General features: G+C 38.5%; 1 protein-coding gene across 1 annotated transcript; it reads right to left on the bottom strand.

The window, feature by feature from the left end:
• Nucleotides 1-1,229: 1,229 nt before the first annotated feature.
• Nucleotides 1,230-1,961, bottom strand: LOC104216506 (uncharacterized). The gene has a single exon (XM_009766562.1). It carries the CDS (start codon nucleotides 1,959-1,961, stop codon nucleotides 1,230-1,232), a length of 732 nt encoding a protein of 243 aa, XP_009764864.1.
• Between the last annotated feature and the right edge of the window lie 23,562 nt (nucleotides 1,962-25,523).

Raw genomic sequence — 25,523 nt, 5'->3', positions numbered from 1 at the left:
CCTGTTGCTACTACATTCCTACGTTCACAACAACTACCAATAACAACAATCAACAAAATTAACTTGGAGCATCTCCAATTTAGCCCAAATACATCATTATTAGTAGCATATACCAACCCTTGCTTTCAGTTCCGCATAATACAAGTTAATTCCTTGATTATAGCATGAGTTCAACTCGAACTACACCAAAAAGGAGTAAGATCTTACCTCAATTCAACTTGCAACAATCCTTGATTCAGCTTGTACTATCTTGCACAGCCTCTAATTCAACAACAAGAAGGAACAGAGGGATTATACTTCGCTATGAGTCTTAGAGGGTAAATCACGTTATAACCTTGCCATGTTGTTACTGGTTTGTAGAAAGATTAATTGCTGGTAAGCTTGTTTTATTTTCTCCTCCAAAAAGGTTCATAAAGTTGAGATATGGCTAATGTCTTATTTTTGGTCTAACCATGGTGAGATGTGCTGACAACAATCTAAAGCAAGTGTGAGAATAAAAGGGCACCTATTTTATTGACTAATGAATAATCAATGACAAGGTGAGGGGCTGCCACGTGGGGATTGGGCGGGTAAGTTTAATCTCTATCCATTTATTAGGTAATTAGGTAATGTCCCGCTACTCGGTAGTTAACCGATTACCCGCATAATTTAAATATTACCATAAATTACTTAAAATTTTATTTATAAAATACTTCATATATACTTTATATATTATACTACCGTGATCATTTGGTTCCTTGCATGGTACTAGTTTATAATTATCGGGTATTGTCACTCGACCCGTATTTTTATTTCAAATTGGTCACTTTCAACGAAACTCGTTTTATTTAATTCGTGTACCCTTTATCCTTCAGTACACTTATTTATCGCTTGTTAAAAATAACGTAAATACGTTAATGTCAAAATGAGCTCATCCCCGAGTCTACGTCAATTAACTGAAGACAAAACTTTTTAACGTACGAAAACGCGAGATGTAACAATCTTATGCATGCAAAATGCGGGGCTTATACCCCGAATATCCCCCAAAGTCCACCCAATAGCTTTCTTCCTCTTTTGCAACACCACCATTGTGGAATCAACCTGCACGTTAGTCAAACAAGAGGAAAGATTAACCGGTAAAGTAGAATAATGACCAATAAATTCGTATTGAAGGTGTGGTGGAAATGGATTCAACTCCAAAGTATGTGGCTATTCAATAGAAGGTTTTGTAGGCAGAGTCTTCCTATTCTTCAGATCCAAAGACAATTTTCGGGGTGATAGTTATACAAACACATTCCTTGCAAAGAGTTCACACATTCCATGAATCCATCCATCTCATCATCATCAAAGTTGAGCAAAATGGCTTCCAATATATCACCAACATTGATTGTAGTACTTGTATCATCAACAATAACATCGTTGACCAGGTCCACAAAAGAACACACTTCATTGTTATTTGGTTTCCGCATAGACTTGCACACATGGAATACCACTTTTTCATCACCAACCGGGAAAGTGAGTTCTTCAGCTTCGTCATCACAAAGAGCCTTAACTACAGCAAGGAAAGGCCTCCCAAGAATAATAAGCACTTCATAATCAACCTCATGATCTAGAATAACAAAGTCAGCTGGAAAAATGAACTTATCAACTCGGACCAAAACATCCTTAATCATTCCCAACGGCCTCTTCATTGTACGGTCGGCCATTTGCAACCTCATAGATTTGGGTATTAGTTTCCCATTTCCCAATGTTTTAAACACCAAATAATGCATCAAATTGATATTCATCCAAAGATCATAAAGAGCTTTATCAAAATCGGCACTCCCAATAGTACAAGGAATCATCAGAGCATCGGGATCCTCCAACTTAGGAGCCATAGCATGAACAATTACAATCATTTGATGAGTGACTTTGATAGTTTCAAACTTCATCAACCTCTTCTTGGTCATAAGATCTTTTATAAACTTGGCATAACCGGGCATTTGTTCCAAAGTTCTACCAATGGCACATTAATAGAGAGACTTCTCATCATTTGAATAAACTTCTTGAATTTATTCTCACCATTTTTCTTGGAAATTCTTTAAGTATAAGGAGGTGGAGGCTTAGGCAAAGGTTACTTAGTCTTTTGCACCACCGGCTCCAGTATGTCAATAACATGTTCCCTAGACGGGTTCACCTCCACTTGGATCTCCTCCGTACTATCAACAATGTCAATCGGAACCTCATTACTTTCTTGAACCACATTTTTTTGGATTTTCTCCTATTGTATCACTTGGTCATCATCCACAAGTTGCCTTTCATTTGAGGTGGGTGCATTCCTGCCTCTTCCATCTTGTGATAACCGCCATAGCATGTCCCGTGTTGTTACCACCCTTTGGGTTTACTAACGTACACTTGGTAGTGCACCCTTAGGACGAGTATTAAGAGCATGAGAGATTTTCCCCATTTGAACTTCAAGATTACGGATGATGTGGTATGTGAGGAAAGTTGGGCATCCGAGTCAGCATTTTTCTCCATCATTTGCTTAAATGTGTTCTTAATACGGCCCATTTCATTTTCTGAAGAACTTGAACCATGGGAGTGATAATAAGGTGAATTGTTAGGTTGTTGGTACATTGGGGGCCTTTGAAAACTCGATCCTTGTTTCCTTGATTGTTTCCTCCCTAATTTCCTTGGTTGTTCCCGCCGCAATGTTCTTGGTTGTTGTTGTTGTTGTGCCAACTCCCTTGATTGTTAGGACCCCAATTGCCTTGGTTATTTTGAGAACACCATTTTTGTTGATTGGAGCCTTGGAAATTTCTCTGTTTCCCTTCGTAATTGTTCACAAATTGTACCTCTTCTTCTTACTCATAATAAAAATCATCTTGATCGAAACTAGCATCATCTTGGGCATAATTTTCCACCCAGGATTGAAATTGTGGACCTTTGGCCCTCTTCATGTTGACCAATACATTTACCCCTTCCATAGCATGAACTTGCTTAGGAGGTTGCACTTGATTAAGTTGGGCCTTTGCGAGTTGGGTCATGGTTGTTGTCAATTCGGCAATGACTTGTCCATGGTCTTGAAACTCCTTATGAAGATAAATCGTGTTGGTATAACCTTGGGGAACATTAGCTCAGGATTGCCAAGTCGAAGAAGTTTTCTCCATCTCATCAAGAATCTCACATCCCTCCGCATAAGGTGTTGTCATAAAGTTTCCTCCGGCCAGTTGATTGACCATACATTGGTTTGTAGTATTGATACCCCGGTAGAAATTTTGTTGGATCATATTGTCGGTCATATTATGTTCGGAAAATCCTTCAATATTGTCCGATACCGCTCCCAAATTTCATGCAAAGGTTTATTGGGCTCTTGCTTGAATGCCAATATTTCATCCCTAAGTGTAGTCATATGCCCGGGAGAGAAAAACTTAGCAATAAACTTCACCGCCAATTCATCCCAAGTATGGATAGAATTATTGGGAAAGCTTTCCAACTAATCGAAAGCCTTCTCCCTTAGTGAGAAAGGGAAAAACCTTAGCCTTGAAGTATCTTACGAAAAATTTATTTGCTTGCTCACCCAACACATATCCGCAAAGTCCTTCAAATGTTTATAAGCATTTTGACTCTGCACCCCCAGTGAAAAAGCCTTGTTGCTCAAGCAAAGTAAGCATCACACTGATAATTCAAAAGTTTCCCACCCTAATGTGAGGGGGACTATTGCACTTGCGTAACCTTCATTGGGCAAGATCTGGTATTGTGCCGCTTGTGGTTATGGTGGTGGAGGAGGGGGAGGTGGAGGTACATTGTCTTGTTGACCTCGGCCACTGTGATTTTGTTGTAGGGCTTGAGGAATTTCCTCAAGTTGCTCATATTCGCCATCTACCTCTCCTAGTGGCTTGTTTTCAAGTTTGTCGTTCAATATTTTGTACCTACAGTTACTTCAACAAATTAGTATCACAGAAGGAAAAGAAGATATTTCAAAAACACAGTCAAACATATAGCTAACACCATAAAAACTCACCGGTAATGGCGCTAAAAATTAATCCATGTCCAATCCGCACTCAATAATGAATGAAAACAGTCATTGCAATTATAATACCCAACTATAGTTAATATCAAATTCCTCAGGGAGTTTATAATGGATGTTGAGGTAGATACTTGAAGAGAGAATGTGAAATAACTAAATTATACTTCCAAACAAAAAGTGATTGTTTCCCAAATTAACACTAACAGATTAAACTAGCTAAAAGCAAAGAGAGATAGAGTAAACTATTTTTGGTGCTTTTAAGTAAATGGGAAAAAGCCTAGGGATGTAGCCTTCACCTATGTACAAACCTAATGGGTATACTAAGTTAATGCTTGTTTTGCGGATCAGGGTGTATTATAACTCTCAATTCGCATGTACCCACTCAATATCTCTCGGTTATAGAGTGGTTATGCCTAAATTAGGTCCAATTGGGCAGCAATTCAAACAATTGATATGAGTCCAAGTCGGATTTTCCCTATCTCTAGTTGAAAACCCTTTAATCAAACTAGCCAAAATTTTAACTAACTCAATATCTTGTTAGCCAAGTTTTCCTATACTAAGTTCCTCTTTCTCAAGTAAGAACTAAGTCAAATAGGCATGAACCAATATTGACAACCACTAATTCTAGATATAATGCATAAACAAAACTAAATAACAAACATCCAATCATATACAAGCATGATAATTAATAACCAATAAGATTTACACACTAGGGTTAGGTCTCAACCCTAAAAAAATTATAGCTACTCATGCTAGAAAGCAAAGAAAACAAAATAGAAGAAGTAATTTAAGCCATAAACTATAATTAATTGATAAACCTAATGAGTTTTCTCCAATTTTGATCACTGCTTCCCCAAAAGGGTAAAATATAACCGCTACAGCTGCTAAGAATACAAAACTTGCCCTAAAAAGTGTATTTCGTCTATTTATGGTGCCCAAACATTCGCTAACAAAAATGCCCTTCAAGAGGTTATGCGGCCGCACAATTCCATGTGCGGACCGCACTTCTCTTTTTCTTTTACACTGAGAGGAAATCTGCAGTCGCATAATTCCACCTGCGGCTGCACTTCAACTTCTGTGGCCACATATTTTGACTGTGGATCGCACTTTCAAGAGGCTTTATATTTGGTCTTTTGAACCTTCTCTGAATTTTCCAAACCTTGTTAGTGCGACCAGCCTTTGTGGCCGCACAATTAGTGTGCGGACTACATTTTTACAAAAGTCCTCTGAGGCTTTAGGGCTTATTCTGCGACTGCATTTCTAGTATACAAACTGCATAATCATCTATGATCACATAATTACTTCTGCGGACCGCACTTCTACTTGCACTTCTCCTGTTTGCCTTAATGAGTTGGAATACTCCTTTATGAGTTAGATTTCTCAGTTAAGCTCTAATCTTCCAACATGCCAGTAAGTCACACAATTTCATTAGTTTTAGAAACAAAAATCAATAATTTCGGACTAAAACTAAAGCAAGAAGGTACTAATGAGTGGCTAAAATCCACACTTATCATGTCATGTATGCTCGAAATTGAATTCGGATGTCCCTAGGTTGATTTGACTATTTTGTCGAAAGTTGGCAATTTGAATGTTTAGAAATTCCTTACGTTTGACCGTAGGTTGATTTTATGTTTATCGGGTTTGGATTTTGATTTTGGGACATGGAATAGGTCTGTGTTTCTATTTAAAACTTGTCTGCAAACGTTTGTGTCATTCCAAATTGGTTTGAAAGGAATCAGACACTTAGTTGTATTTCTAACGACTCTTGAATTTCCTTTTGAATTTCATGTGTTTTGATGCCTAATTTGTGGTTCCATATGTTATTTTTGTGTTTTGATCGTACGAACAAATTTATATGATGTTATTACACTTATGTGCATGTTTGTTCTGGAATCCGAGGGGCTCGAGGTGAGTTTCAATTTGGTACAAATGAGTTTAGATGGTTTGAGTACTACTGGTGCATCTCATATTTCTGGTGTCTGATGGTGATCTCGTAATTGCAAGGTCTAGCTCGCATTTGCGAACAAGAGTTTGCATTTGCGATCAGGGTCCTGGGTTGGGTGAGCTCGCATTTGCGAGGAAAAGGTTCGCTTTTGCGAACTGACTAGGGCTGTTTTTGTGAACATTTTTGTCGCATATGCGACCACTGATAATCTTGTACATCTTTGCAAATGCGAATGGGGGGAGGGGGCAGTTCTCATTTACGAACAATTTGTCGCATTTGTGAGTTCTGGTCTTCTGACGTGCTTGTCGCTTTTGCTGTTCATGCTTTGCTTTTGCGATCCGTGCTTCACATTTGCGGTGCTCGCAATTGCGAACTCTGGGTAAAAGAGGGAAAAAATGGGACTTAATTTTTTTTATGCCATTTCTCAACCTTAAATACTCTAGAGGCGATTTTTTAAGAATTTCTTCTTCTCAAAATCATTGGTAAGTAACTCCAATCCACTTTATTTAAATTTTCCATTATTTTAATTCCTGATTTCTATGGTAGAATTCAGGAATTTGGGTAGAATTTGAGAATTTTACAAACGGAAAAGGGTTAAAACTGCCCCTAGACTATTGAAGTTGGTACAATAATGCCCTCCGTCCACCAATTTTAAAAGAATTGCCCTCATCATTATCTTTTCGGATCAAGAATGCCCTTACAACTAACAACCATGTTAGATAAAAACATTTAATTAATTTTCACGTGTCATAACGGAAAAAAGGTCAAAACTGTCCCTAGACTATTGGAGTTCGTACAATAATACCCCCCATCTCAAAAAATCTCTCCCTCCACCCCCTCCACCCTCCCCCCCTCTTGCGTGTGTGCATTTATATTCTTCTTGTTCTTCTCATCCTTTTTTTGACCTTGCACTCTATTTGAATAATCACTACAAACATCATTAAAGTTTTATTTTCAGACAACCAAACTTTTGAGTCACCAATACTTTACGTCATACAACTTCACCTGAATATATGAACACTAACAGAGTGTCAATGGTAATGATCAGTGAGAATTTGCAATATTTTTTGTTTTATATTTCCTGACAACTCCACATCCAATTTTGATCATGGGCTCTTACTACACTTTATTGGTTCATACAATAAGCTCAATCAAGTGTTTATTACAGTCACATTCACCAATAAGTCGTATTCTCTCATATTCTCAGGCATATGATCTCAAATATTTCTCTTGATTTAACCGTCTCTTTAAAATTAGCTTTGTTGATATAACCTGAAGAACATCCTCGTACAATAGCTTAATATATGGACATGATCGGATGTTCAAACTATGATGAGCCAATGAAGAAGAAAAAGGTCGAGGTCCGAGAGGAGACCAAATAAAACATTGGTATAATCAAAATTGGATGCGGAGTTGTCAGCAAATATACAACAAAAAATATTGCAAATGCTCAATGATCAATACCATTGACACTCTGTTAGTGTTCATATATTCAGGTGAAAGTTGTATGACGTAACGTATTGGTGATTAAAAATTTCAGTTGTCTGAAAATAAAACTTTAATGATGTTTGTAGTGATTATTCAAATAGAGTACAAGGTCAAAAAAAGGATGAGAAGAACAAGAAGAATATGAACGCACACATGCAAGAGGGGGAAGGGTGGAGGGGGTGGGGGAGAGATTTTTTGAGATGGGGGGTATTATTGTACGAACTCCAATAGTCTAGTGATAGTTTTGACCTTTTTTCCGTTATGACACGTGGAAATTAATTAATTTTTTTATCTAACATGGTCGTTAGTCGTAAGGGCATTCTTGAGGCGAAAAGATAACGGTGAGGGCAATTTTTTCAAAATAGGTGGACGGGGGGCATTATTGTACCAACTCCAATAGTCTAGGGGCAGTTTTGACCCTTTTTCGTTTTACAAAATTAAGATTTATTTACTTTTTCAAAAATGACATAACCGGACTCGAGGGTGAATGGGTAATCGGGTTTTGATACGAATCTCAGATTTTGACCAAGCGAGTTTGGGTTGACTTTTATTGACTTTTTTAAAAAATGATCAAAATTGATCTTTTTTCGTTAATGGGTAGTTTCTAAGGCTTATTTTGAATTGTTTGGTAGATAATTGGCTAGATTTGATTGGTTTGGAGACTTGTTCAAAAAGAAAGACCGTGGTTGATTGATTGATTTGGTTGCAGAATGAGGTAAGTGTCATGTTTAACCTTGTCTTGAGGGAATTAGGACTATTTGGTCTATTTGCTATGTGATTTACGTGTGGGGACGACCGATATGTGAGGTGATGAGTATATATGTGTTGTCATCGGTTAAAGCATGCGGGTGAAAATTGATCTATTGTACCATTTTGGTTCTTTTACCATGCCTTATATGCTTTGGTTAGATTGTTGTTCTTGGTTGTTCTCTTTCACGTTATTGATTAATTTGAAGTGGTTAGGATATCGGAAGTTGAATTTGTTTATCATAGAACCGCGATTAAAGTTGCAATTGGTTTCTCACCTTGTTTGATACCTTGGGTTATTGTTGTTGCTTGGTGAGGAAGAGTGAAAAGAACGAAGGGTGTTGTTGTGCCATTTATATATATATATATATATATATTATCATTGATTGAGTAATTGTGAGGATTAAAGCACGAAGGGTGATGCTGTGCACATGATTGCTTCATTATCATTTAACATTATCACATATCATCATCATGTGAGGATGAGAGTAAAAGCATGAAGGGTGATGACGTGACATTCCTTTTATCATATCATTATTACATGGTGAGGATAAGAGTAAAAGCACAAATGGTGATGTTGTGCCATTGCATTTATCTTATTATATGGTGAGGATGAAAGTTATAGCACGAAAGGTGATGTCGTGCCATTGAGGATTTTATTGCTTCACTTGATTTCTGGATTAGTGATTTATTTGACTGCTTTGTCGTTTATTTCAGAAAGAGGCTAATCGGTGATTTGAACTTACTGATCTGATCTTGAACCCTTCTACATGTTGTCTCCCCGTTAATATTTTAAATGCACTGCATGTTAGTTCTTTTGCTTTATGTATATAACTGCATAGGTTTTTAGTAGGTGTCTCTTCATACCCTCGTCACTACCTCATCGAGATTAGGCTCGACACTTAAGGAGTATATTAGGTCGATTGCACTCATGCTATACGTTTGCACTTCTTGTACAAATTCTGGAGTTGGTTCCAATGGCGTTTAGTGGGGTTGTTGCCCAATCACATATACATTTGGAGACTTGAGGTAGACCTGCATAGCGATCGCAGTCCCTAAAGTCCCCTTCCTTACCTAGTTTTACTGTTTAGTCCATTTCGAACAATTGTATTTCCTTCGGACATTGGTTATAGCACTTTTTAGTATGTTCATGTATTTGTGACACCAGACTCCGGGTTTTGTCTAGTTAGTGTTGAAACTTTTATGTCTATTTTGAAATCTTATAGCTTTAACTCTCATTATACTGTTTTCAATTGTCTACAAAACAGTTAGTTGTGTACTAATATTGGCTAGCAAGTGGGCGTTAGGCGCTATCACGGTCTTGCGGTTGGGAATTAGGGATCATGACACTTATATATAGTTAAATAATCCATATAAGATTTAAACAATAGTTACATTACATATCATGTACATATGACCAGTACGATGACTCAACTTTAGGCGGAAGGGTCAAACTATAAATAATTTCCCATGAATCTGAATCATTGATCTTAGCAAGATCAAATAGAATGACTTAACTACATGGTGATTTAAAACCCAATAAAAATAAGTCGAATTGTTAAGCGAAAAAAATCAACAAAATCGCCGGATAAGCAACCCTAGATAAGATATGCTAATTGCAGGTTTCGTTAGAAATAAAAAGCATATAAAATACATTCAGGTAACGTTAAGGTCCTTTTTTAACTTTTAAGGGAGGATATGAATGATTAAAAAAGATTAGTTATATAAGTTCTCTACGTCAATTTCATTTTTCTTTGAGTTTAATGATATAGTATTTGAAACTTACTGTGTCACAACCAAAAATCCACTAGTCGTGATGGCACCTAACCTAACCTGCTAAGTAAGTCAACTGATAACTATCTAATTCCAATAACCTTTAATGAGACAATTCAATAAAATAAATTATCTGAATCATATGCATTTTCCAAGGATTGGTAGTACAAATCATGAGCTCCTAAGAATAAAATTTACAAAGCTGATATGAAGTAATTACATCTTTTGTTTGAGAAGTACATAAACAGAGTTTTTATAAATCTAAGGCTACCATGAATAAGAGGCAACCACAACAAGGACACAGGTACATCTTCAAAGACAACTCCCATCGAAACCAGCAACAACAGCAGCCAACATTTGCACGCAATGTGCAGAAGTGTAGTATGAGTACAACCGACCTCATATACTTAATAAGCAACAAACCTAACCTTAAGTTGAAAGTAGTGACAAGCTGGAACATAGGTCGGGTCCAACACCAATAACCAACAGCAGTTCATAACATTGTAAAACATAACAAAAGAAGTAACTCGAAATTTAAACTGCTCAACTTTTTCATAAATTATCAAAAATAGTTCTGCTTTTCAAGTATATTAGTGAAAACCCAAATCCTTTACCGAAATCGTCGAAAAATATGAGATAGTTTGAAAACTGTAATTTTTCTAAAAAATTCTTTTTACAATAAATAAGATGTTTCATTTTTTTTTTGAGATAGCAAGTGTAAAATATCTCTCTATGCTCATATACCAATATGTGCGAAAAGTCATGAATGACGTGATACCGTACAACATGAGGAAAAATGCATCTCTATGCTTGTATGTCATGTGTGCATGTCAATGCCATGTATCTCAGAGATGAATCATGTAATCACACTCTTAGAGTACTCACTCTCATTGTCTCACACTTTATGCTCATCATGCCTGATCACTTAGTACCGTATACGGATAATCCGGTCCAGGGAAGATCTATCCCGGAATATATATATCAACTGACCAACAGTCACTCAATACTGAGTAAGGCCAATCCAGCCCGTGGAGAAGATCCATTTCCAGGTATATAATGCTTCGGACAAGATACATGTTCAGGGAAGATTCATCCCTCAATATAATCAACCACGCTCACTAGGGGTGTGTACAAACTCCGAAGGGGCTCCTATAGCCCAAGCGCTATCATAAAATCAGTATACATGCTGCAGTGTGCAGCCCAATCCTATAATGGTCACTAATAATCAAGCTCTCGGCCTCACTCAGTCATCAATGTCTCCAGTCTCACTCATGGTCTCACAATATCATAAAACTAGCCCGACAACAATGATATGATATATCAATAAATAACAACTGAGACTGAAATATGATATGAATGCATGAATATGACTGAGTACGAAATGTCTGTAAAACTAATGAGATGACAGCAAGAAATGACCACTATGGGTCCCTACAGTATCAGCATAAAGCCTAAACATGATATCTAGCATGATTGATAGCTCAATTACTTTATCACATGATGAAAATACGGGTATCAACAAAATAGGGCTACTATATTGTGCCATGGAAACAATGGAGTCACAATTCACATGGTGCACGCCTGTCGCCTAGCATGTGTGTCACCTCAATATAAATCACATAACACTTATTTTGGGGTTTCATACCCTCAGCACTAAGTTTAGAAGGGTTACTTACCTCGAACAACCCAATTCCAATAACAAGCAAGCCAAGAGATGATCCAAAAATTCCATCACGCCCGTAGCAACCTCCAAACGGCTCAAAACTAGCCAAAAGCAACTCAATTACATCAAATAAAGCCCAAGGAAACAATTCCAAATGATAAAGATCGAATCCTTAATCAAACCCCAAAACCGGCCAAAAATGCACACGGGCCCCCGCCTCGGAACCCGTCAAAACTCCCAAAATCCGACAACTCATTCAATTACGAGTCCAACCATACTAGTTTCACTCAAATCCAACTCCGAATCGATGTTCAAAACTCAAAAATTTACATTATGAAACTTTAGGCCAAACCTCCAATTTCCTCTTTAAAATTCATCAACCAAATGCTAAAATCAAAGATAGATTCATGAAATATAACCAAAACCAAGTAGAGAACACTTACCCCAATTCATAAGGTGAAAATTGCTTCAAGAATCACCTCAATCCTAGCTCTATAGCTCCCAAAATATAAAAATGGACGAAACCCTTGAAATAGAATACTTTATAATCTGCCCAGGCCTCCTCTTACGTGGACGCGGGAACACCATCACGTTCGTGATAAACAAAATGCACACTGCACAAAAGACTCCATGCGTTCGCGATAAACCCCATGTGCGCACGATGACCATCGCTTCCAAAGCTTCGCGAACGCGACTCACATTACGCGGCCGCAATGAAGGATTCCCCGGCTCCAGTTGCCAATCCTCAACACTATGCGTACCCAATCCTTCATATGTGAACATGAAGGACACCACATCAACTCACCGCGAATGTGACCAAGGAAGAGCGAATGTGTAGAACAAATCACTGCACTAATCAAAATACCCTTCGCGAACGCATTGCTCCATCCGCGATAGCGAAGCACAACTCAAACACCAAAAAAACAGCAATAACAACATGGGGAAAAATAGCCCGAAATCAATCCGAAACACGCCCGAGCCCCTTGGGACCCCATCTAAACATACCAACAAGTCCCATAACATAAAATGGACCTAATCGAGGCCTCAAAACAAACATAACAACATCTAAACAATGAATCATACCTCAATTCGAAATCATTGAACTTTAAAACTTCAAACTTCCACAACCAATGTCAAAACCTATCAAATCAAATCCGATTAACCTCAAATTTAGCACACAAGTCACATTTGACATTATGGACCTACTCCAACTTTCGGAATCGGAATCCGACCCTGATATCAAAATGTCCACTCTCGGTCAAACTTTTCAAAATTTCAACTTTCGCCATTTCAAGCCTAATTCTACTACGGACCTCCAAATCACAATTCGGACACGCTCCTAAGTCCAAAATCACCCAACGGAGCTAACGGATCCATAAAAAATCCAATCTGAGGCCAACTACTAAAAAGTCAAAGTTGGTCAACTCTTCCAATTTAAAGCTTCCTAATTGAGAATCATTCTTCCAAATCAATTTCGAATAACCTGAAAAACCAAAACCGATGATTCACATAAGTCATAATATATCATACGGAGCTAATTATGCCCATAAACTACTGAGCGAAGTACAAATGCTCAAAACGAACGGTCGGGTTGTTACATCCTCCCCCACTTAAATATACATTCGTCCTCGAACGTGCCCAGAGTTGTTGCCAAAGACATCAAACCGCAATGTAACCTTACCATGCACATACCCGGGGGTGATACCACATCACCCTATCCCATATAGGCCCGACAACACAGCATAACTGAAGATCATTACTCCAACCTTAGCCCATAAGCCTTAGAATCCAATTTCCAACACCCGAAATTTCTATAAGATCAGAATCTCACATCTACACACTGTATAAGTCTGAACAAGCTGTATCAAGCCTTTACCTTAACCCAAGATGTAATCACATGATATACCCCATAACTCAAATACTCATAGCAATAATTTCCAATCACAATAGCTGCACAAAACAACCATATACCGGTAATAAACCTCATACCAAACAAAGCCTCATTCTAAAACCTTCATACACTACCGATGATGAAAGAAACACGCAGAAACTCATAACTATTCATCAGATCAACAAGTCATGGAGCTCCCTCTCCTTCGACAAGAACTATAGCAAATTTCTAAGCCAACTTTCGATATTATCCTTCCAACCCTAATGTAATTAATTCCGATAGTATCCATTCTAGTTCCAATGACCTCATCTCATCCAACACGACCACCCTAGTGACATGACACATCAATACAATCTAAAGCCATAACTCGTACAATCCGTGCACTGATAAGCAACATTCTGAATATAGTCAAATATGGAAAATGACTCAAACAAGAGAACTGTTCTGCAAGCTCAACGGGTACCAGCACAGCGTAATGTTGAGAACCCATCACACATCGCAGAACCAAAACACACGAAACTTACACAAATGATCATACCTTAATATAACCTGCTACAATGTGTGACCCTATCCAAATGGTGGTCCATATTATATATCTCGAGCCACTCTGCTCAAAATCAATAACCACGCAAAATTCGACATCAAGTACCCAAAGTGCATTACCATTACTACGGAGAGCAAATACCACAATACCACAATCCGGAAAGAACATAGCCAACGAGCAATCAATCATGCAATACCCAAATACTCATCTCGTAGCATAGAAGAGTAACTCGCATATCATTTCAGAACATGAATAAGCTCAATAACAACTGAATGGCACATCCCTCAATAATAGCAATATGGAGCCAACCAATCCGGCTCGGTGTAGAATACACATCCTAATTGGGCCTACCAATGGACCGCCAAATCAGCTATAGTCACCCACAAATAGATAAATAACCCTTTGAATGTCCACAATCACTGAATCATAACACATATTATCATCTGGCTAGCTTCGGCCACAGTTTTACAGTCCATAACCATGAAACAATCTGCTCCTGAGAACTCCCAGTCTCCAAATCCATAGAACACACGAATCCCCATATTCGATCTTAACTCCACCGCCCGAATGTCTAACATATCTCCCATGCACGATAATCCCATGAGGAATACTTCTATAATACTTTCGTGCCACAAAGCAAAATTTGAATATCAATAGTCGATCAACTAGGAGAATGCCGCAATACCAATGAAGTACCCATAAATCAAAACATATTGCCCCTTCTGAAATGTATACTCTCATCACGCCATACCAAATAGTAATATCATTTACCTAGTCATTTGAAACTGTCCATGTTGCCTAAGAATTTTATGACCGTCCCTTCAAAACTTAACTGTGACCTCGCCCATACAAATCTCAATCCCACATAACACACCGCATATACCATTCCATCATATGAAAAATATGAGAACTTCATAATCCACTCCGAGTCACAAGCAACTACATACTCAATTAGCCAAGGACCTTCCGTTTACTTTCATCTAGGAGAAAATCACCATACATCACATGCTCCTCACGCTAGTAGGAAATATACTCCTCGAATCGTGGTAGGAACCATTGAGAACTCTTCCAAGCCTATTTGCACATAACCGAGCTATCAGAACCAAATCTCTCAAACTCAACCAAGACATGCAGGTCGCCAAAACACAAGAGCATTTCCACAAAACACCTGTAGACACTAGCCAGGTCATAAGTACCCATAGAACCGATTATATCCATTACTGTGTTGATCCAACCTACCACCAAATCGTCCTAACTCTCTGAGTTCTTCCCGAATTGCCTTCAAATTGATACTTCTTTTTGCTAGAACACTACTATCCTTAACCAAAACATGCCCCACGAAATCTAGCATAGAACCACATAGCCCTAAGGCTTATAAGTCGTTGAATTCCCTCTTAAGTACCCCTAGAAGTATTAAAACCGAGATACCTACTCTGAAGAGACCTTCTGCGAATCTACAGAGTTTCCTTCACCTTCCTAACTCTGAAATGTAAAATCCATAAGAATATAGAAATGCCACAAGTCTTGACACCATCCAATGTAAATCTCAGTTTCTAGTCATATACACATCCTGAAGATTCCCAATTGCTACATATAAATCTTGAATCCATTAGAACCATTCTCGAGAGTCATCCAATCTACTCAAATCTCAATTAAACTGATCAAACGGACCGAACGACCTGTGCCCCATTTGTACACTAACACCCTAAGAAGTAATCCACATTTCTAAGCAACCGAGTGAATCCCTACTCCATGTACACTACATCCTTTACGAATATCAACTCAACCATTCAATGTTTCCCATATACCCATAAAGCATAATACAACTCGTATCCAGAAATTCCTTCGCTCGAGTCATCCTCGATCTCAACCTCCGCAAATCATAACTTATTCACAAGTATACCTCAAACCGAAACTAGTACAACACATAACCATGCAATCAACTTATCAATAGCAAACTCCTCCACTTGGCTCAAAGCCAAGGAATAAAGCATCTAATAACTTCCTATAGCCACACACCCCCCCCATACTGCCATAATACTGCAATAGGATTCAATTAAATCCTTCATAAGCTCATGTAACACAAACCATCTAATACATCAAATCATGAGCAAATTTCGCATTCACCCTTGTAACAGTCAAGACAACTTCCACAAGCGGTCCAAACTCAAATTGCAACACATACAATTTGTTGGTAAAGGAGAACTCTATACAAAAACAACACAGGGATAACACAACCTCAGGACACCCTGCGGGATATAATCCACCTACTTGCCTTAAACTGACATCTTTTTGTACCCCTTCACAGTCACAACTACTACGAAATCACTTAATCTTCCTAATTCTGAACTCATCAACAAGACATGAGAATCTAATTCGTTCCACAATTAACCAACATGAAAGATCCTTTAACACACCCATAACTCGAGACTGTACGTCAAATTTAGACAGAAATAAAACACCCATTTACATCTCAATTAACTCTTTTCGTCATATAAAAACAATTTGAACATTTCCCGCAGTCACATCATACTCGTTATATAGCCATCCAACTACTCATCGAGCTACAAATTCCACTAATAGGGAATCTGCCAGACTTATAAGTCCAAAAGCACTTGCCAACAAAATCGAAATCTCCGTGCTCAAGCTACAGTCAAAACTCGGCTTCAAGTCCTCCAGACTGGCCCATCATCATCACATAGAAATCACATCTCGCACCTCATCCATAGAATCACAAGTCATCGATATACAGCTGATATCAAGCGCTCACATGCGCATACGAATACATGGAAGGAATTTAAAGAGTTAAGCTTCAAGTTGAATCAATGTCGTACAATAAGGAAAGAAAGATGGGAAGTATATCCTAAATGTCATGTAGCCTCTCGAAGATAGGTATGGACGTCATCATACTTATCCGCAAGACTCTACTAGATATTTGCTCATGACTTGCAGAACCTACAAACCTAGAGCTCTGATACCAATCTGTCATGACCAAAAATTTACTAGTCGTGATGGCACCTAATCCAACCCGCTAGGTAAGCCAACTAATAACTATCCAATTTCAATAACATTTAATGAGACAATTAAACAAAAGAAATTATCTGAATCTTATATATATTTCTCAAGGACTGGTAGTACAAATCATGAGCTCCTAAAAATAGAGTTTACCAAGCTGATGTGAAGTAATTACATCTTTTGTTTCAGAATTACATAAACGGAGTTTTTATAAATCTAAGGCTACCATGAACAAGAGGCATCCACAATAGGACGCAAGTACATCTTCAAAGACAGCTCCCATCGAACACAGCAACAACAGTGTCGCGCCCTCTTTTTCTCGTGAAATCGGGTTCATGACATTTAGGAGGACAACTCGTTCCCTTTCGGAAATTGGGTTTGAATTGAAGAGTCGCCACCTAATGATTTGAGTGCATTAGGACACTAAGAAGAATTTGATTTAGGAAACCAGAGATTGGGTAAGGGCTTGAAATTATCCCAAGGGGAAGGTGTTAGGCACCACTCAGGATCCACTAGTGTGGTTCCTGGCCAGGCTACTGTTGTGACTTTAAGTACAAATAACATGAAGGCGAGTAAGACTTCAAATAAGAGGGGATTTGCACATAAGGGTTACAAGTAAGAAAACTAAAAGAGTTTATTTTGAAGAAACAGATTAAAAGAAAGAAAGAAAGGAAAGGGGACGGGGTCCTAGGTTTATTAATAATATGGATCACCCCACACAACATCCGATAATCACTCCTCAGTGAGGGGCTACACGTGATGTTACCGCATGGTCATCATATCCATATTTACCCTTCCCACCCCGTTAAGGTATTAAAGCGCGTAATGGTCTCGTTTACTTATTGCATGCTATTACTCGTCCCAATCTTATTAGTCCCGGAGCCATTTAGAACTACTAATCCTAAAGGGAAGGAATATTAGGCTTATTTGTGGTTTTAAAGGTAAAAATTCTAAGGCGACATGCAAAACATGTATAGCAAGTTGGGGGAAAGCAAATAACAAGCAAAGGCTCAAACATGCCTCCTTTAAACCAAAGAAAGAACATAATTTAGCATGTCTTGGACATAATTCTTAGGGTCTGATTAAAACTTAAAAGTTAGAGCAGGCTGATTCATCACATATTTTCAAATAAGACGTCCGAATTAAGCCTGTCCGCTAGTTGTAATAAAGACTAGTGTAGTTATAAACTTTTACCCTAAGGCTTGCCTAAGTGTTGGACAAAGCTCCTATAGGCATGATATCTACTGATTTCAGAAAAGATGAGGTAAATTGAATACATACTGATTTTTAAAAAAAAGAGTTGTCAGTTGTTAAGGAAAAGCGAGTTTTAACAGGAGCTATAAGTTCTGCAGACGTTAGACACTGGTTTTATATTTATAAGTGAGTGAAACGTTTCAGACATGGTTATTAGTTCCTATAGGCATGCTTTCTATGCGTTGTTGTTTTAACAAAAACCTTTCATAGACATAATGAAATGCAGAAAACCCTATAGGCATGACATCTAGATGCAGTTGATTATTTTTAAGCCCTATAAACATATTTGCTTAATGAAGGATGCATATGCTGGATTCAGATGGACCTATAGGCATGTTTTCTATATGTGTATGCAGAATTCCTATAGACATGGTTTCTACATGTGAAAGTGCAGAAATTCAGAAAAAAATCCTACAAGCAGGTTATCTATATGGGTGCAGAAATTCAGAAACATCCTATTGGCAGGATATCTATATGGATGCAGAAATTCAAAAGCAAACTATTGGCATGATATCTATATGGGTGCAGAAATTCATAAACATCCTATAGGCAGGATATCTATATGGATGCAGAAATTCAGAAATATCCTATAGGCAGGATATCTACCCTTTGCATACAGTTATCCCTCCCTTTTCCACTAGCCATCCCCAAGAGTTTTATTACAAGTTATTAATGAAATAAGAAAAGAAAAAGTACATCAAATTAACAATATAACCAAGGGGAGTCTAATTTAGACTCCATGTCTGAAATATGATCCAAAGCCTTTCTCTCATTTGGATGTGTCAGAGTTCCCTAAGAGCCTCATATAGACTCCGTCCAGTGCTCACACCCAAATGCATTACAGGATTAAGACATAGTGCAGTGTGGAAAGGCCAGCCCTCAAGTGTCCAAATTCAGAGGGAACTCAAGGTCCCAAGGCAAGGCTCATAGGAGGGGGGCAGAACTTAGAGACTAAGAGAGAGTGCAAGTGCAGAATTCTAAAAAAAAAGAAAGGGGAAGGGAAAATAGTACACATAGAGATATAGGGAATGGAGAGTTGCAAGAGGCAAAAGGCAGGCTAAGTGGGCATGACCAACAATGGGAGATGCTGGCACGCCCTTAAGCTTGTTTAGAACACATTTTTGGAGGTTAGGATCATTTAAAGGATCAAGTTCAATCCATAGACAATAACTTGCATATTGCCATGTTTTAAACTGTAATTCAAAGCACATAAAGGGGGTAGGGAGCAGGGATTCATAGCAGAAACAAATAGAAAGAAGTCAACATGCTAGTATAAATATTCAACTTTGCAGAAGTAGTATAGTAGACATGGATACAGAAAGTTGTAAGTAAACACATTGTGGTGATGCTGAAACTTAAATTAGGACATACCAGTTTCAAAAAAACAAACAAAGAAAAGCAGTAGGTCTTGTAGACAGGCCACAATGCAGACAAGAAACGAATGTTATTGTGAGAGAGTATGAGTCCAGAAGGATTCTGATGTGTAGTGTGTAGTCTGTTTGTGAAAAGGGTCATGCCTTTTAAAGTGTAGAAAGCAGGCAGAAATAAGGTAAGAAAATAGTTTGAAAACTGATTGTCAATCAATTACACAAGACTTCCCTTAATTAAGGGATTCAGATTCAAAACGAGTAAAACCATTTAAGGAAAGGAATTGAGTAAACACTTTGTGTGAAGAATGCAATTGAGTGCAAATATATAAGGGTTATTTAAGGACAAGGTTTTAACAGTACACGATTTGTGCAAATAAGGTAAGGTAGTCAATTAACAGCCACTAAATCACAAGGTCTAAGATTTGCTATGAATGAACCAAGTCAGAAAATATGAAGAAGGGTTTTAACTTAAGGGAAATCAGCAAACAATGGAAGGAAATCAATCTAACCAAAATCAGAGGGAAGTACGAACTAATCACAAATTTGAAAGTCACTTTAGAGGGAAGTTCATCATATATAAGGAGCATGTGAGCATGTTAAGCATGAAAGAAAATTGTCACGCCATTGTAAAATCAGTAGAAAATTCAGTGCAGAAGAGTTTAGCAAAAGAGTCAGAATCATATGCAAACATGGAAGTCAAAACTCAGTTCAGAGATTCAAAGTCAGTTTGAAAGAATTAGGGGTGTTTTGAAAAAAAAACCATAGCTAGGGCAAAGCAAAGATGAGAGGGCAAGCAATTGAATCGAAACATGTTTAGAAGTTTCAGAAAAGAACTGAAACTTCTTCATGCTTCTTTCAACAACAGAACTCATGAGAAAATATGATAGCAAAGTAACATGCAAACACAGTAGAAGGATTCAAAGAACATAATGGAAAAATACTGATAAGAATAGTAGAAGAAGCATGCTTAAGAGGATCCTTTTTTAAAAGAAACTTAAACAAAGTTCAATAGAATAACACTTAAGAACACGGTAGAAGAATACAGTAAGCGAAACATACCAGAACATAGTAAAAGAAAATAGCAGGACATAGTAGAATAGCATACAAGAACATAGTATAGAAAGCACAGTAAAAGAACATACAACAACGAGATATAGAAAGCACAGTAGAAGAACATACAAGGTAGAAGGAAAATATAGAACACAGTAGATCCAAATACACACTAAAGAAAAGGAAAAGAAAGTTAGAGAAACACTTAAGCATTTTCAGAAAACCCTAAATCGTAAAAGAAAGACTTTGAAAAGTAATTTTCGAAAGAAAAGTTAGGGAGATCGTTTGAAAACTCAAAGAGAGCACAGATACACAATGGATCTAAAGAGATCGGAGAAAACCTCGAAGGGTTAGGGTTTTAGAAGAACCCTAGAAAAGAGAAAGGATTTGAATAGGTCACCAATCTGAGTCGGAGAGGTCAGAACCAGGCTCAAAACACCATGGTACGCCAAAGCAAGGCCGGCGATGACTCTGGAACCTCGAATCGTCAGAGGTCTGGGTGAAAACCTTCGAGGCCTGGCCTCGAATCTTTAGGTATCAGGTGTGTAAGAGCAAGTGGAGGTAAGTATAGGGTCCTCACAGCTTGGGAAGCCATGGTTTCCGGTGGGTTTCGAGGTGGAAGATGATGAGAGACAGCTAGGGTTAGGGAAGGTTCGAGAGAGTTTGAGAGAGGAGAGGGGTTTCAGAGGCGGCGGATGAATGAAAATGATTTTAAGGTTGGGGTGTTTGTGAATTAAAAAAGGAATGGATCAAAAGGGGAGCCGGGCAGGTTGAATTAAATGGGTCAGGGGTCGGGTAATTTAGAAATAGGGTCGGGTAATTTAAAATTGCAATTGGGTTCAATCGGGGGGTTGATTTGGGCTTAAATTGAAATATATAGGGCTAGTATTTAAATAGCCACTTTTTCCCTTTTTATTTTATAAAAGAAGTAAAATAATTTTTGAAAATAATGTAAAGGTACTAAGTTAATTAATTATATATAAATATTAAGTTAAAAATACTGGAATCAATTTTATAATTATAAACGCAATTAAATCCTAAAATAGGCTAATATTGCAATTAAGTGCAATTTAGCTTTAAAATACCAAATAAATTTATAAAAATGTGAAAAAATTACATTAGCTATATTTTGGTATAAATATAATGATATAATAACTGAATCACAAAAAATGATAATTTGGGAATAATTATTGGTTTTTGTACTGCTAGAATAGGGCAATAAAATGATTTAAAAATTAGGAAAAATACTAAAACGTTTGGACATACTTATATATGCATACATATGCTATTTTAAAAGTATTTTGCATAAAAAATATACAGGAAAAAAATTGGGGATCAATAGTTGCCCCTCTTTATCCGGGAAGGATGCAAGAGTTGTCGGGTAAAGATATGATGGCCAATTTGACCGAACAGAATGGTTTGGAGACGTTGACCATGATCTAGTTCCTGATCTACCTACATATCCTTGGTCTTACAGGAATCAGGTCATATGTAGTTCAGGATCCGTCGGCGGAATATGCCGATGGAGGGTTAAAATCTGACAGGGTTGCGAGAACTGGAGTGGGATTGCTCTTGCTGAGACGGCCGTTGCTCACCTGCAAATAAGCAATACAAGTGTATACTGTGCAAAAACTTTAACCATGATGCAAGTTCCCATTGGACCATTAATGTTGTCTTTGGACGGTTAGGATAATGTCCTCGGACCATGACGTCCTGGGCCATGAAGTGTATAATAAGGATTCCCATGCCATGAAATGATGCTCTCGGGCTATGAGAATGATGTCTCCGAACTATGATGCCTTTGATTAATGATATGCAAAAGCTAAAAAGGGGTCATCCGGCCATGGCATGGCATTCTCGGGCTATGAAGATGGTGCCTCCGAACAATGATGCCTTTGGACAGATTGGCAATCTTTAAGCCCATGAGATGATGTAAATGAAGTGGTGATCTTTCAGCCGATGCAAGGTATAAATGAAGTGACCATCTTTCAGCCATGCTAGATGTAAATGAAGTGGTGATCTTTCAGCCATGCAAGATGTAAATGAAGTGGCGATCTTTCAACCGATGCAAGGTATAAATGAAGTGGCAATCTTTCAGCCATGCAAGATGTAAATGAAGTGGCGATCTTTCAGCCGTGCAAGATGAAGTGGCGATCTTTCAGCCATGCTGATGGAGGTAGAGCTTAACCTCGGAAGGCAGAATGGTAGTCGTATGCAATGTAGAGAATGCAGATGGAGGTAGAGCTTAACCTCGGAAGGCAGAATGGTAGCATTATACAATGTAGAGAGTGCATATAGAGGTAGAGCTTAACCTCGGAAGGCAGAATGGTAGCCTTATGTAATGCAGAAAAATGTAGATAGAGGTAGAGCTTAACCTCGGAAGGCAGAATGGTAGCCTTATGCAATGCAGAGAATGCAGATGGAGACAGAGCTTAGTCTCGGAAGGCAGAATGGTAGCCTTATGCAATGCAGAAAAATGTAGATGGAGGTAGAGCTTAACCTCAAAAGGCAGAATGGTAGCCTTCTGCAATGCAGATGGAGACAGAGCTTAGTCTCGGAAGGCAAAATGGTAGCCTTATGCAGGAAGTAAAACTGCAGATGGAGGTAGAGTGTAACCTCGGAAGGCAGAATGGTAGCCTTATGCAGGAAGTAAAAATGGCAAATGGCAGTAGAGTTTTCTTAGCTGATAGCGGATTGCGATATCGTGATTGTTGGGGATATTGTGCCTGTCGGGGGACACTGTTGCACGGATAGCAGTTGCGAGCAAGTGCAACGGTTTGTAGAGTTATATTTCTGAACTTTGTGAGTGAGCATATAGTATATTTGATGATTTTGCAACTCAAGTGCCTGCATCCAAAGAAAAATCGTGAGTTTGTAAAGGGGGGAAAGTTAGTTCGTATCCCCGCTGGCTTTACTTGACCTACTCGGCTTTAATTTTGCGATATTGTACGTATCATTGGGGTAGCGTTGCAAAACAAGGTAATTTTAGTAATAAACATGCATGATTTAGTAAAATCATAGCGTAAGTACATAATTAAGAATAGTTTTCTTTAGATGAACGGACGACTGCAACGTGGTTCAAGACATTTCAACTTTGCTTGCTCTGGAATTTTGAGGGTCCTCCTTAAAATTCTTCCCTAGTTTACTAGGCTGCTGCTTTTGACAGCTGTTAATGATAAAAGGATGGAATGGGCTTCGGAATTTTGAGGGTCCTTCTCAAAATTCTGCCCCAGTTTTCAATAGCGGGGGAAATGGAAATTTTATTGAATTGTGACCGAACCCATAGGGCTGCCTATGTATCCCCTCTTAAACGGGAATCAGGTCAGGCGTAGTTCAAATTACATAAGGATTACACATAATATCGCTTGACTGCGTCTGAATTGATCGGCTTTGGCCAAACTTCTCCGTCCATTTCTGCAAGTATGAGGGCTCCTCCTGTCAAAACTCGGTGAACCATGTACGGACCTTGCCAGTTGGGAGAGAATTTCCCTTTGGCTTCATCTTGATGCGAAAAAATTTTCTTTAACGCCACCTGCCCCTGTTGTGAATTGTCTCGGCTTGACTCTTTTGTTGAAGGCTCTGGACATTCTATTCTGATAGAGCTGACCGTGGCAAACTGCATTCATTATCTTTCTGTCTATAAGAGCTAGCTGCTCGTAACGACTTTTCACCCATTCTGCGTCGTTGAGCTCTGCTTCATGTATGATCCTTAAGGAAGGAATTTCCACCTCAGCGGGAATGACTGCCTCTATACCGTAAACCAGCATATAGGGGTTGCTTCTGTCGATGTTCGGACTATGGTGCGGTATCCCAATAAAGCAAACGATAGCTTCTCGTGCCACTACTTATGCTTCTTTATCATTTTCCTCAATATCTTCTTGATATTCTTGTTGGCAGCTTCTACGACTCCATTCATCTAAGGTCTGTAGGCTGTAGAATTCTTCTGTTTGGTCTTGAAGGTTTCACACATGGCTTTCATCAGGTCACTGTTGAGATTGGAACCATTATCAGTGATGATTGACTCCGGAATCTCGAACCGACACACGATATGGTCGCGGACGAAGTCTACCACGACTTTCTTAGTCACTACTTTGTAAGATACTGCTTCAACCCATTTGGTGAAATAATCAATTATTACTAGGAAAAACCTGTGCCCGTTTGATGCACCGGGTTCGATTGGTCCAATGACATCCATTCCCCAAGCGGCGAACGGCCACGGCGAGCTTGTTGCATTAAGCTCATTTGGAGGCACTTTTATCATGTCTGCATGTATCTGGAAACGGTGGCACTTTCGGACATACTAGATGTAGTCTGTCTCCATAGTTATCCAAAAGTAACTAGTCCAGAGTATCTTCTTGGATAAGATAAAAGCATTCATACGTGGACAGCAGGTCCCAGCATGGATTTCTTCTAGTAGTTTAGATGCTTCCTTCGCGTCGACACACCTTTGTAATCCCAGATCAGGAGTCCTTCTGTATAGAATTCCTCTATTGTGAAAGAAATTGTTGGATAACCTCCAAAGTGTGCACTTCTAAGTAGCATTTGCGAGTTCTGGGTATTCTCCTTTTGCCAAGTACTCCTTGATATCATGAAACCAAGGCTTTCTGTCTGCTTCTTCCTCAACATGAGCACAATAAGCTGGCTGATCATGGATCTTTAATGGAATGGGATCAATAAAATTCTTGTCTGGATGTTGTATCATGGATGATAGGGTAGCCAGTGCATCGGCGAATTCATTCTGGACCCTGGGAACATGCTGGAATTACTTCTTTGTGAACCTCTTTCTCAAATCATG

The sequence above is a fragment of the Nicotiana sylvestris genome, chromosome 9, assembly GCF_000393655.2.
Source record: "Nicotiana sylvestris chromosome 9, ASM39365v2, whole genome shotgun sequence".
Taxonomy (NCBI): Eukaryota; Viridiplantae; Streptophyta; class Magnoliopsida; order Solanales; family Solanaceae; genus Nicotiana; species Nicotiana sylvestris.
The sequence above is the reverse complement of the archived record's forward strand: the minus strand, read 5'-3'. Positions and strand labels throughout refer to the sequence as shown.

Coding starts and splice junctions, on each gene's coding strand:
- LOC104216506 (XM_009766562.1), bottom strand. CDS start 1,961: ATGCCCGGTTATGCCAAGTTTATAAAAGATCTTATGACCAAGAAGAGG.